This window comes from Nansenia antarctica (assembly GCF_963989245.1).
Source record: "Nansenia antarctica genome assembly, chromosome: 7".
Lineage (NCBI taxonomy): Eukaryota > Metazoa > Chordata > Actinopteri > Argentiniformes > Microstomatidae > Nansenia > Nansenia antarctica.
In genome coordinates, this window is record NC_137677.1 from 53765806 (window position 1) to 53780021 (window position 14216).

At 45.4% G+C, this 14216-nt stretch overlaps 1 protein-coding gene across 1 annotated transcript in view; it reads right to left on the reverse strand.

Annotated features, from left to right (window-relative positions):
• uggt2 (UDP-glucose glycoprotein glucosyltransferase 2) overlaps window positions 1-14216 on the reverse strand; it is a gene marked incomplete at its 5' end in the record, with an annotated part of 37004 nt that overhangs the window by 18051 nt on the left and 4737 nt on the right. The window contains 15 exons of the mRNA XM_080535809.1: window positions 123-253; window positions 1849-1980; window positions 3411-3617; window positions 4577-4671; window positions 5637-5735; window positions 6030-6153; window positions 6358-6522; window positions 7066-7197; window positions 7482-7617; window positions 7742-7827; window positions 8146-8265; window positions 9563-9713; window positions 9865-9956; window positions 10326-10386; window positions 10896-10995. Of these exons, the coding sequence (XP_080391935.1) occupies window positions 123-253; window positions 1849-1980; window positions 3411-3617; window positions 4577-4671; window positions 5637-5735; window positions 6030-6153; window positions 6358-6522; window positions 7066-7197; window positions 7482-7617; window positions 7742-7827; window positions 8146-8265; window positions 9563-9713; window positions 9865-9956; window positions 10326-10386; window positions 10896-10995 (1831 nt within the window). The remainder of the gene's footprint in view (window positions 1-122; window positions 254-1848; window positions 1981-3410; window positions 3618-4576; window positions 4672-5636; window positions 5736-6029; window positions 6154-6357; window positions 6523-7065; window positions 7198-7481; window positions 7618-7741; window positions 7828-8145; window positions 8266-9562; window positions 9714-9864; window positions 9957-10325; window positions 10387-10895; window positions 10996-14216) is intronic.

Consider the following 14216-nt stretch of genomic DNA (forward strand, 5'->3'; position numbering starts at 1 on the left):
GCATCTATTACTTTCATCATAAAGTGACCCTTTGTGCCTCAGTGTTCATTACAGATGCTAAACCACAGGGATGACACAGACCGGTGAGCGGAGACAAAAATGGCAGAGGTGCTAAAACATACGGCTTTGCCTTCATTCCCATCTGCTTGACTCTCGCTTTGACTTTCTCTGCTGTGGTGCTCAGTGTGATCTTCTCCAACAACTGGAAATCCTCCACGTTGAATTCTTCCTCCTCCTCAAACGGTCCCAGAACCTGAGACAGAGGAGGAAATGATATCATAGTCAGATTAAAATCATACGTCCATATTTTGAGATGGTGAGAAAACATGATGATCTAATATCTCACACAGAACAACAACACAAAAAGGAAAAAAAGAGATCAGTATTTGCCTTTTTTACATGAATTCTGAATGTCAAACAAGGTGTAGTGCTCAAGTCTACGTATTTCTGGACAGGGTAGGTTGGCCTTGCGTGCAGCAGTGTAGAGTGGCCGTGCACAGTACGGTACTTAAAGTTAATGTGAGGAGAGAGGAGGCATCATCTCTTCCACCCATATGGTCACTCTTGCTTTGCAGCCCTCCTGCCTCTCTTATTCACCCGTTCTATTTCAGGAGGAGTGCTTCCCCATCCCCTACCCCTGTCTGACGCCACACTGCAGAGGAATGTAAAATGATATTAATTGTTACTGCCATCTCAGGGGTTGGCCTCTTCATCCCTTGCTGTCAGCACTGCTGCTGCTGAGACATCAGTCATCAGCTCTGCACTATGATAACATAGACGCACGCACGCACCAGTACCCATGCACACACACACACACACACGCATGCTCGCACACACACACACACACACGCTACGCTGCCTTCACTGCTGTGTGTGTGTGTGTGCTGCCTGCATTTCTCACACACACACACACACACACACACACACACACACACACAGCAGCACCACCTGTGACCTCTGGAAGACAGACGGAATGCTGACTGGACTGTCTAGAGATGCTCTGTGAAACACCAGAGGGAGAATACTCCCAACTGCAGCATCCTAGTATAACCCACTCATCTGTACTACCCAATGAGAACAACCGACGAGTGCTTTACCTTGCTAAGACATCAATGTGCTCTACCCCCCCCCTCCATCCTCCCCCGGTTGAAAATACACTGAACACTTCATTAGGAACACCTGTACACATTCTCACTCATTCATTCAGGTGGTGTAATGGTTTGGGGAATGTTTTCTTGGCACATTTTGGGCCTTTTAATACCAATCAATCGTCGCTTGAGTGCCACAGCCTATGTATACAGCTTGAGTATTGTTGCTGACCATGTGCATCCTTTCATGGCCACAATGTAGCCATCTTCTAATGGCTACTGCCAGCATGAGAATGCACCAGGTCTCAAAGCAAAAGTAATCTCAAACTGGTTTCATGAACATTATAATGAGTTCAGTGTTCTTCAGTGGCCTTCCCAGTCACCAGATGAATTCAATAGGACACCTTTGGGAAGTGGTAGGGAGATTCAAAGCTTGAAAGTGCACCTGAAAAATCATTCTGCAAGAATTGCCCGACGACAATTATGTCATCATGGACCAGAATCTCAAAAGAAATGTTTCCGACATCTTGTGGGATCAATGCCGCGAGGAATTGAGGCTGTTTGGAGAGCAAAAGGGAGGCCCAACCCAGTATTACTATAGTGTTCCAAATAGAGTGCTCGGTGAGTGTAGTTATCCACGGCCAAATATTTTTTCATCCTGCTGTTTAGTATGAGTCAGTAAATACTGCTGAGCGGACCCGTTAGTGCAGTGGGCTGTGTTGTTAGAGCAGGGACGCTGCCTGGTCTCCGGTCCACTCACCCTGCCATTGCTGATCACCGCCCTCTGTCCAGCGTTCAGCTTTAGGACCTCTCTGCAGAACAGCTGCTGACTGCGAATGAGATCCACCTCCAGTGTGTTGAACTTCTTCTCAAACGCATCCCTGTCCATGCCCTGCAGTGGAGAGAATACACAAGCACGCACACGCGCACACGCACACGCACACACGCACACACACACATAGTTTAGCCAGTTATATTGAGTGTACTGTACTGTCTGAAGACTGGTGATATACGATCTAGTAGGCCTCCTCAAGGACATTGCTCTGTCCAAAACAAAATCTGAACAACACATTGACGTAAAGTATGATGTATGCAGGGCTAGAAATCACTTCTTTATTGACAAATCGCTGAAGTTCTGCATCAAAAGCAATCACTGCAGCTTTTTAAACACAAATATTTCATCGTGGGACGACTGTGCTATCAGAAATGCACATGCATAACATTTCCCCCCCAAAAAAACAGAAGAAGAGATTAATCAATTTCTAATTAATCTAACAGGATTTTAATTAAACATTGGCAATTTTTTTTGTCCATAGCAAATCAGCCATGGGAGTCTTGGTGTTTGCAGACTCAGGTTATTAGTTTCTCCAACATTTCTCCCCCCTCAGGAGAACAGGTGAAATACCAATAATGTCAGCACAACTCAGTCAGCAAGTCTGTCTGGCAGCCAATAATAAACTCATATCCCCAGACTCTGACTCTGGATCCCAGCACACAGAGCCCGACACAGAGTCACTGCCTGCCTGGCCTATATAGAGCTATTTCCATCACAATCTCTCCCTTCCTGTAATTCAAGGCCAGACTACTGTGGTCACTCCCAGCCTTGCTGTGTAACAGCCCCCTGGGCGGCTGAGAGCTCATCAGGTCATTCCCTACCAATGGTGAGGGGGTGAGGGGTGAGGGATGGCTTTCCTGTCAGTTGATTGGCTAATAAATCCCTGGGAGGTTTTTTCCAGTAGAAAAATCAGCGTGGATCAATCTCATCCACTCCCAGTGTGTCGACCTGAAGCCCCCGTGGTTGTGTGTTGAGTTCTGAGCAGGGGAGTGATGGTCAAGCCTGACTGGGTCTGTCTGAAGCACACAGCCATGAACAGCTCGTAGAAGCTCAGTCATCAGGGCCTCTCTGTGGATCAGGTATCTAACAACAACACCCTTATTTAAAGATTCCGCGCATGGAGCTTGGCTCATGCTCACTGCTCACCTCATCCTCTGACACGCCAAGTGGAACTGACAGCGAGTAGGCAGATGCTATATGCTTCTTCTCACTCGGCACGGTCAGACACGCTCTAAATGAATTTGGCTAGGTAATATTCAAAAGAGTTGTTCATCAATCACCATTTTTCCTGGGGCGTGAGGTTTAACAGAGAGAACCCCAGGAGACATGTCTCCACAATCATTTGACAGCGGGCTACAAAATCCCGGAATCTAAGGACTCCATTTAAATCTCTGAACCAACCCATGTTGTCAACGTATCGTATATGACAATAAAAAAACCTCTGACCAAAATCTTACAATGATCAAATTCGGTCCTCCTCCACGTACCTGCACCAGTAGGTCCTTCATCTTGGAGCCTTGTTGGAGAAGATGGATGCTCTCCTCTTTGAGGAGTTTCTGGACAAACTCAGCAGCTGCCTTGTTCTTCTGGGTGAGGAGGGAGGCCCAGATGGCCCTGTAGAGCACAGTGTTGTCCTCGCTGGGCTTACTGCTGGGGTTATTAATCACCCCCACACGGACTCCAGGGCTGGCCTTCTGTACATGCACATGCATGCACACACACACACACACACACACACACACACACACACACACACACACACACACACACACACTCTCTTAGGGACCATATAGCCTCGAGCTGATATACTGCACACAAAGACACCACATTAACACATTTTAACACATTTAACACATTTAACAGTGAAATATTGCAGGTGACAAATGAGGAGTAGATTGTATAATATTGACCCTATATAGTTTTTGCACAAAAGGTTTCACGCCGGCTTGCTGTATTATGTCCAGCAACTATCCCAAAGAGCAGATTTCCCACAGTACGTCCTTGAGATGACAGAGAGAGGGTGCATTGTCAAACCACATGCATTTATTCCTACACACCGTTCCTCTCTTTCTGAGAAAGTGTTGGTATTCTATCCCTCCATCATGTTTTCAATAGCTGTTAGTGGGCAGACCTTCACAACACTACTTCTGCTCCCTTCCTTCCTCATCTGCAGTGGAGTGAGGTATGACCCCGGGCTGGGTTTGCAATCCGCCATGGAATATTTATGTGGGTGTTTATCAGAGGAGAACAACACCAACACCTTTGTTTGTTCATTTCAGGCCAAGGTGAAACGGGTCCCAAATGGGTTTCAAGTGTTCATTCCACCATGGTGGTAGGTAATTAAAGTCTTGTGTTATACCGTGCTAGACTACATAAAAGGTCAAATTTGCATCGGTGCAAGAGACAGGCCACTGAGAGTAATTCATTCGGATTCCTAAATAACAGCGCTGAAACGCCAGTCGGTAATTCAGAGCAATGAATGTGTTGAATGCGGCACAGCCTTGCAGTCAGTTCTCCGAAAGTAATTTTTCTGAAATGGTCATTGATTCAACAAACTTTTTTCAATTGCTATGTTTTCCCTGTGTGAAAGAGCTTCCCTGTGTGCTTTCTTTGTGTGGATAAGTGAAGTGAATAGAGAGGGACAGAATCTCACCGCATGTTTCATCCCGTTGAGCAGTAGCCTTCTCCCTGAGGCCCTCTCAAAGTCCCCAACAACCCACAAGGTCACCCCAGTGATCCCATCCTCATCTAGGGAGAAATAGCAATTATCAGATAATACAAATCAGACAGGTGGACATATTTTGGCAGCTCTATTGTACCCAAATGTGCAGAATCACTTAATATTCTCAGCTCAAGGTTCTAAGAGATTGAGTCCAGTGTTGTCGTCTAATGATAGTTTTGAAAAATGTTCTTGTGGAAAAAGTGGATCTCAATCTATAAGCTCCAGCTTTCTTCTAAAGGAATGTTGCTAATCTTTTAAAAGTGTCTTCACAGAGGCCACCCACTGACAGTAAAGATGGCAGTGAGAGGGGAGATTTAATCTAGCTATGATCTCGAGAGAGAGAGAGAGAGAGAGAGAGAGAGAGAGAGAGAGAGAAAGAGAGAGAGAGAGAGAGAGAGAGAGAGAGAGAGAGAGAGAGAGAGAGAGAGAGAGAGAGAGAGAGAGACAGAGAGAGAGGGGGGGGGGGGGGGTGAAAGAGAGAGGGACAGTCCTTGAGGAAAGCATAGTAAATCAGGGGAGGATTGTGCCATTGTGCCTCCCGTCAGGACTGAGAACTTACTGCCTTATACCCTCCCCCCCTTTCCTTCCTCAAACTCCTCATCCTCGCTGGGCATCTCTCCCCAGGGCACTCAGTGAAGGCAGCAGCAGCAGAGCTAGTCTGAAGCCACACCACTGGCCTCATGCCAATCAGCCTGTACAGCAATTAACTGTGGAGAAACAGACTGCTTCCCTAAAGGGCATTTTTACACATCGACAGCGGCATTCTATTACACTAGTATATTATCCATTTGTGTGAAGAAGTTGCTCTGAGATATTTGGCGAACAAACACTCCTTTTAAGCTGCGCTGCTTTGTTGGAACAAATAATTAACACCCTTTGCTTAAGTACATTTACCCGTAGAACACTGCAGTATTCACACTGAAGGGAAATTAAAATCAATAAGTAGCAGCACAAAACTGAGCCATGAAGAAAAAGATACCGTGCCTCTCACCATTTTTGGTGAAATACTTCATTTTCTTGGCCATCACAGCAGTCTTGTCTCTGGAGTCCAGGTATGAGAACATGGTTGTGTCTTCCCAGTCGTCTGCAACTGAAAGAAGAACATACGCTTTTTTTTTGGGGGGGGGGGGGATTTCTGCTTTATTGGGACAGACAGTAGAGATTGACAGGAAGGATGGGGGAGAGAGAGGAGGGATGACATGCAGGATAGGTCGATGGCCAGAATCGAACCAGGGACCCTGCGAATATGTGACACGTGCCTTAGTGAGCTACGCCACCTAGGCTCCCCGTATGTAATCTCAAGTATGATACAGAAGGAAAGTATTATGATTGTAAATTCGCTCAGATCAATAACACAGGATGTTTGATAAGGGTGCTTGGTTACTTGGAGAGGCTGTGAAGTCCAGGTAGGTCCTGTCAGTGCTGAGGATGAACGGGTTAATGCGTGGCACCACATTGGCCTGCTCCATCAGATGGTCCACTACATCAGACCCCTCACTCAATTGACCCTGGTAATGTGAGAGGAATAAACTGTTACGACAGTGCCATCACTGACGCACACAACTCCCACTCGTGAATTACTCAAAACGACACATAAAAGGTCGTCACTGAGGTGACAGGAGTGCTGCAACATGAGTCACATTAAGTCCACAAATATAAACTCAGTATCACAAACACCATACTAAAAGGGTGAGGTCAGGTCTTTGTCTTACCATGAAGACGGCTCTCTGGAAGAAGTTGGTGGTGTCCATGATGCGCTGCAGAACGACCGTCTCCAGCTCGTCGGGGTCCATCTCATCTGGGCTGAGTGGGACTCCGTTGAACAGAGCCAGAGGGAGAGGACCCAACCCACTTTTCTTATAGAACACTCCACCTGCCTGGTCCCCCCCCCATACAGAGTCAGGGTCAATGGATATGAATGAATGAATGAATGAATGAATGAATGGTCTTTATTGTCATTGCTACAGTACAGGTACCAAACAACGAAATTTAGGAGGGGTGGCTCCCCTGGTGTTAGGAAGGAAAAAAAAAAAACTTTAAAAAAAAACACAAGAAGGGAAGGAGCTGGTTTACATAAATAAAGGCTATGTACACTATCCACTATACTATACTGTACAGATAGACGACTAGGGTTGTCATATTGCACAATAGTGTTATTGCACATTTATTTAAAGTGTCGCAGTTTGCAGGCTTGAAATGTACATATTTGTGCCTCATATAATGTGCTAGCATGTGCTAGCATATACCGGTAATGCTACGGGAAATCTGGAACCCTCATCGCTTGATTGGAAGTGTGCCATGCAGTGTACACTATGATAGTGGACAAACCTTTAGTGCCATAAAAACAACAATATTTTATTTAAGTGTTTGAATGTTTTGAAAGATAAGGCATAAGGCAAAACCTTGTAAAGCTGCCATACCTTTCTTTTATCATCATACTCCGAATCCATCCCAAGAATCCTCTCAGCATTGGCTTTGGGGAATTTCCTCTTCAGATAGGCAGACACTGTATCGACAGACAGTGTCTCGCCTATCGCTACTTTGTTGTACATCTGCGAGTGCACAAAAGGGTCAGTGAGACATGACCATCATTCTCGATGACATCAGGGCTGTCAATAACTTCCACCGGTGCCTAAAGTAGCCTCTGCCTGAAGAATACCCTCCCTCACTCGTCTGGTCCAATAATGTCTCAGGCAGGAGGCCAACAGAAAGAGCACAATTACTAATGTCTTCTGAGGCACATCAAAGACACATGAGCTTGCAAAGACTTTGCTTAAATAATTCCTCAAGAAGCTCTTGCTAAAATAGAAGACATTTACATGCATGAGATACTCACAGAGACCATGGACACGAGGGCCTGTGATAAATCATACTCGTCTGCAATGTAATTCAGCAGTCGGAAAAATGCAACTCCAGCATCTGAAAAACCATCAACCTCGTCTTCCGTATTGACAACAAACACAAATCCAATTCTAAAAGGAAGCAAGAAAAATACATAATTTCAGTTATCAGGTAATGTGCGATTCACCATCTGGTTGAGTTGACAGGTGCTAAGAAAAAACATAGCTCTTTGGCAGCTGAGAGGGAAAAGCCTACCTGAGAGGAATCTTGTGTTTGTAGAAAAGCTCTGCAAGTTTCACCAGTTCAATGCTGTCTTCCTGTACTGGGTCCAGAAACAACACCTGAACATAACCAAAAAAAACACAAAGTTACAGAAAGAGCAGCATTGACTACTCAGCTAGAATAAAAGGCCTTCATAATCAATTCATGCCATCACGTATTGCAGCAAAGCAAAAGACAGCAAAGCAAAGACAACATAAAAATACAACCCGTTACTTTTCCCTCTCAATGTCTGCTTCAAACTAGGATAGCAACATGACCAGAGCACATTACTCAATCTCCACTCCAACAGGAGCCAGCTCTTCTAGTGGGGTTTTGGTCACAACCCTCCCCAGCTGTCCTCTCCTCAGCCCCAGAATGGTGGGTATACTGGGACTCACCAGGTTGAAGAAGTTACGGCGTATCTGACGAATGACTCCAGGAAATGTGCCTCTGAGGAGCTCCTGGACACCTGATGGCCAGCCGCGATACATGGTGTCGCTCTCAATGTCATTCATCCACTGGAGAAGAGAAAGCATGTGAAAGCTGGCTAACAGAGTGCTGGGAGAATTGGCCATTGTTTCCTAAACAGGGTAAAGGTGTCCTAAGACTGAGGGACATAAAAATAATATGTACCATTGGCAGTTTCATCTGATCAGAATCCAGTACTAAATTACAATACAGAGATCACACTGGCAGCTTTCATCTCTACGTAAATCCAAATTCTTAAGACACCTAACAGTTCAAGTCTTGAAAAAAGTTGAAATTGAAATCACTGTCACAGATACTGTAGCTAACCCCGGATGACCCCAGGGGAGCGGATGATAGATGACACATGATCACATTTGCTCCATCTGAATGAGAAGTGGGTGTGGCTGTGGCGCAGGAGGTAGGGCTGCAGTCTAATGATCGCAAGGTTGGCAGATCAGCGGTTCGAGCCCCGGCTGGCCACATGTCGAAGTGTCCTTGGGCAAGACACTGAACCCCAAATTGCTCCCAATGAGCGGGCCGGCTCCTTGCGTGGTAGCTTGTCGCCATTGGTGTGTGAATGTGTGTGTGTGAATGGGTGAATGAGAGGCCGTTGTAAAGCGCTTTGGATAAAGGCGCTATATAAGTGCAGTCCATTGACACAAGGCTAATTTGCAAGTGAGGAATCACTTGAGGCTTGAATCCCAATCGAGAGTTGCCTGAACGTGCAGACAGTAGGAGGTTATAGGGAGGTTGAGAAGCAGGCGGCTACTGTAGCTAAATAATCCATTACAGCCCAAACTGGCGCTAACAGCATTCTTTCCCTCAGAAGCTCCGAATCCTCCCTGAGAAACAGAGGACCCCGCTGGCATACTAACACTCCACCTTCTCGCCTCTCCCTAGCCCATCTCTCTTTTTCTCTCTGCCCAGAACAGCAGTGAGAGGGGGGGGAGTCTAATGACTCAAGTTGACAGACAGCAAGCCTAGCTGAGAGAATACACAATGTTATATATTATCTTACATTAAATATGTAGGCCTAATGGCCATTTGTTTGGGAATTTTATTTAATAAAGTATTTTCCATTATTATAAAATGCCAAAAGGGGGGGCTCAAACTAAAGTTTGCAAGTTTTTTAATTTGATAGCTTTCCTTGGCTTGTTTCCCGGTGATTAATTCAGGTTTTTGGCAGAGTAGGACTGCTGCAATAGTCTGATGACTGATCCACTAATCCTCAACCTGGTGCCAGACAGAGCCTAAGACAAAGCACCTGCAAGGCTGATCTGGGTCCAGGAGAATAAAGGATCCCTTCCGCAGGTCGGGCCTTGGCCCCGGCCCATCTCTGGCTCTTACCGTGATAGCGGGATGGCGGATATCTAAGGCATAGTTGTCCTCGACGGGGTTCACTGGCAGTCTCAACAGCTTGCCCAGGTTCTCTCCCTTAATGCCCAGGTTGTGGAGACCCTCGAGGATCTTGGCCTCTCCTCTGATGATGTCCAATATGCTACCAAAGGACAGAAATCACAGGTCAGCTTTCATCAACAGGCTGTGGGGGCGGTAGGCTTGCAGCAGGACGATCACTGAGCTGTGGGCAGCTCTGAGGCGACCCAGGGGGAGCGCAGGCTGACTGCTGACGCACTCCGCTGGGCTCCTACCTGAAGGGGTTGTGGACGTCCAGATCAATGTGCAGCCCGTTAATGAACAGGCCTCCGTCTCCAGGGTGGACCCCCATGGTCTCAGTCAGCCGCTGGAAGAGCAAACTCATTACTGTTAGTCCAATGTCCAATATCAAGCCTTTATCACATGTACAGTACTGTACATGTCTAATATCAAAGAGCAAGATTATGAGCACTTATGATTGGCAATCTTAGATATGATGATTAGCAATCTCAATGAGATACAAAATGGGTGACATTTGAATGAGAAAACCCTGTGAACTGAGAGGGAAGTATGACTGGACTAGAGACAGATGACACTGGAAAAAAGTGCATTAGCTAAACTTTTCAATAATGACAGACACCCTATTACCCTTCACAGTGCATCCCATTAAACAAAGTGCTGAAGTCTAAGAGGCCACTTGTTAGGACCCTGTCCTGTCCTGCTTATGAGATCCCACCTTTTGGTTCTCTTCAATTTCTTTTCTCATTTCTTGGTTTACGGCCACTCTCGTCAGTGATCTGTGGGAACAGTAAAACATGTACAGTCACCATCAGCTTTTTTCCCAACTATCCCCAGTAGAGCAGTAAAAGCCCCCTTTTAATCTCCCCAATCCGCAGGCCCTCAGATGGTATATCTGCCGCTGACTCCCTGTAAACACCGGGCGGAACTCTGACTCAGCACTTCTTGGTTGTTCCTCATAAGAGCCGTCCGAGCCAAGAACAAGCTGCTGAACATCCCGAGATCTGATTCAGTCTATAAACTGGGAGTAGTTTTTCATTTTCAGACTGTCATGTTCTGGACAAAAGCGTGTAATCAAACATCTGGGTGCGGCCTAAAAACCATCATGCAAACAAAGTAAGACATGACATCCTCTCTGAATAAAAAACAGTAGACTTCATCAACTGTAGTTAAAGGGTGATTGTGACCTTTAAGTTGAACGTCAAAAGTGACATATTTTCCCACAATTATTGTGCAGCAAAGGACGACCTGAAACCTTGAATGGACAGAATGAGGTGGAAAGTCTTACCTGGCCTTGCTGGGGAAGTTTTGGCTGAGGTCTCGCATTAGCTTCAGTGCATCAAACTTTGGTGCAGACATGATGAGAGCAGCTGCCTGGAAACTAAGCTCTGAAGGGTGAAACATTAACACCAGAAGAGTGAGTCTGACACATTATTTGACAATGTGGAGCTAAGAGTCTCCTTACGCCTTGTCTTGGTCTCCGACGACCCTTTTAAAATTGTCTGTCCATATGTGTTAATCTACAGCATACAATAAGATGATAATTCTTCAAACTATATAAATAATACTTCAAATAAATTAGAATGTGATTCAGAAGCACTCTGTGAAACTCTGGGCACCCTGCAAAGCATAGATCTTTTCAAAGTCTACATCTTTAGAAAAATATCAATTTAGGTCCATTGTCTAGATATGAAACCACACTTCTGTTGAATTGATTATGACTGTGAGTTTCTGAAAGCTTGAACACTCAGTTCAGTTCAACTTTGCACTGTTAAAAGCTGTTAAGGAATAATTCAAAAAAAAGATTTGAAACAAATGATTTTAATAGGTCCTCTGTGGCTCAGTTGGTAGATAGAGCATAGCTTATTACACCACGGACCTACCCTAGTGGGGTAGTGGTGGTCTAGTGGATAGTGAGTTGGACTTGTGATCGGAAGGTTGTGAGTTCAAATCCCGCCTGAAACCACACCACTACTAGTAAGGCACTTAGCCCTCAGTTACTCCAGGGGGAATGTCCCTGTAATTCGTAATTGTAAGTCGCTTTGGATTAAAAGCGTCTGCTAAATGGCAAAATTAATAAATTAATTACACCACGGACCTTACCTCAGCGGCGCATGCGTGTGGCGGAACCTTTGATTGACTTTTTGGGACGTCAAACTCACTGGTCGTGTGTATGCTGCATCTACCTTACCTCAGCGGCAAGTCTCAAATAGCGGTTCTACAGGTTTTCAGAGGTGTGCTTATCGAGAACTATATCATTTACATTAGAATGGGGACATTACATATAGGCGCAAGTTCAGTCTGTGGTGAATCAGAAGTGCTGTGAGCTGCTACAGTCAGCCCTAGCTTTGTATATTGAGTTTGCCTTTGATAATGGCCATCAATAATATAATGTTTAATTTCACTTCATTATAAATGGTTCTGGGTTCAGTCTGCTGTCATCCATCCTTAATGAGCGACTAGAAAAGTCGCAGAACGCAGTCGCACGCACGCACACACACACACACACACACACATACATACATACACACACACACACACACACACACACACACACATAGACAGACAGAGACGCAGAGAGGAAGAGAGAGAGAGATGGGAGGGTAGAGGAAGATAATCATTAGATGTTGAAGCTAGAAGAACGCACAAGATGGTGATACATATACGAGTACCTCGTCTTTGAAAGTCCAATTTCACAGTCAAGTTTTGGGTTCATTAAAATCTCTCCCTCAAACTGATTTGATGTACAGTCCGCAGTTTTGTTAGTTGTGCACTCTACCTCTCTTTCTCCTTCTCATGCGGTCCCTATGTTCCCCTCTTTCACCTTCTCTGTCTCTTAACCACTTTCATTAACTTAATTAAGATATCACCGGGGAAAAGATTACTACCGTTCTTTAATACGGAGCTGCCACTACCAGCCCTATCGTTGTATATTGAGTTTGCCTTTGATAATGGCCACCAATAATATAATGTTTCATTTCACTTCATTATGAATTGTTCTGGGTTCAGTCTCTGCTGTCATCCGTCCTTAATGAGCGATTAGAAAAGTGAAACGGTTATAACAGACATGGAGACACAGAGAGAAGCAAAGAGACCGGGTGTGTGTCTGAGTGTGTGTGTGTGTCTGTGTGTGTGTGTGTGTGTGTGTGTGTGTGTGTGTGTGTGTGTGTGTGTGTGTGTGTGAGCAAGAGAGAGAGAACGAGAGAAAGAGTAGTAGACAAATCATTCAGAGCATGAGCATTTCCATGGGAATGGTTAATTGGTTTTAATATTTTGCAATCGTGCCAACGACATGTGACACGCGACACAATGTTGCCGTGGCAAGAGAATACCGAACACAGAGAGAGAGAGAGAGAGAGAGAGAGAGAGAGAGAGAGAGAGAGAGAGAGAGAGAGAGAGAGAGGGAGAAATCACTGAAAAAATACTGCCCTTCACCTGATGTTCTTTTAACTTATTAACATACCGGTAATATAATTATAGTCTATGTGGAGTTGCTGCTTTGAAACAGATAGTGAAGTGTTCATTTAAAGAAAATCCATACATATTTATAGATGTAGACATTGAAACTCTAGTCTATCTTGCTGGTAGATAATTTTCACGTCTGCCTCACGCGCTGAAAAATATGTGCTGAATAGGCGAGCCTTCTACTCCCTAGTGAGCGAGCAGCAGCAGTCAGCGTGAGGCGCGCATGAGAGTGCCTCTCACACAGCCGGTGGGGCTGCTCGAACCTGTTAAGAAGGGCGCCTAAATGAGACTCACGCACGCCGCTGAGGTAAGGTAAGGTTGACGCAGCCGGTGTAATTTGGGCCTTAGGTTGGGGGTTCGAGTCCTGCTGGCCATACTGAAAAAAGCTATGCACTCACTGTAATGTAAGTCGCTTTGGATAAAAGCATCAGCCAAATGGCATATATAGTTGAGTTAAAGTTGATTGTATATCATACATATACTGTATATCTAAAGTAAAATAACAGAGTTGCCTTTATACATTTATTTATTTATTTATTTATTTGTTTTTCTGATTTTATCCCTTTTTCACCCAATTTGGTATCCAATTGCACCCAACCTAGCATCCAATTATCCCCTGCCTATTGCGTAGGATCCACCGCACGACCCCGTGGCCGGCAGCCCCAGAGGAGATCGCCAGGCAGACTAGCTGTCTGGCTCCTCGAGCCCGACACCGTTACTCCAGCACCAGACGGGGACGGTGTTGCGCGACGGATCCTTGTCCGGAAATAGTCCTATACCCCCCTTGGGAGCGGCCGCTCAATATGCCGCTCCCTGTGAGCCCCGGCCATATCCGGGTCTGGCGAGACCGGGATTCGATCCCAGTCCCCGGTGGGCAGCTTGCACTAGAGGCTAATGCTTAGACCGCTGCGCCACTGCGGGGCTCTCTTTATACATATATATCAACTTCAACTCAGGGGTGAGAGCAGTGTGTCGGTAAAGACCCATATTAGTAATGTTTGGGTTTTTGATAGCTGATGACATCTGACATCCTGACATGCAGACATCCTGGTGCAGAACAATGTTATTGCACAATGATTCATGTCAGGTCATGCCAATTAGGTCAAAGAAAGTATATTTTGGGTGACACATGCATTGCTTTCTC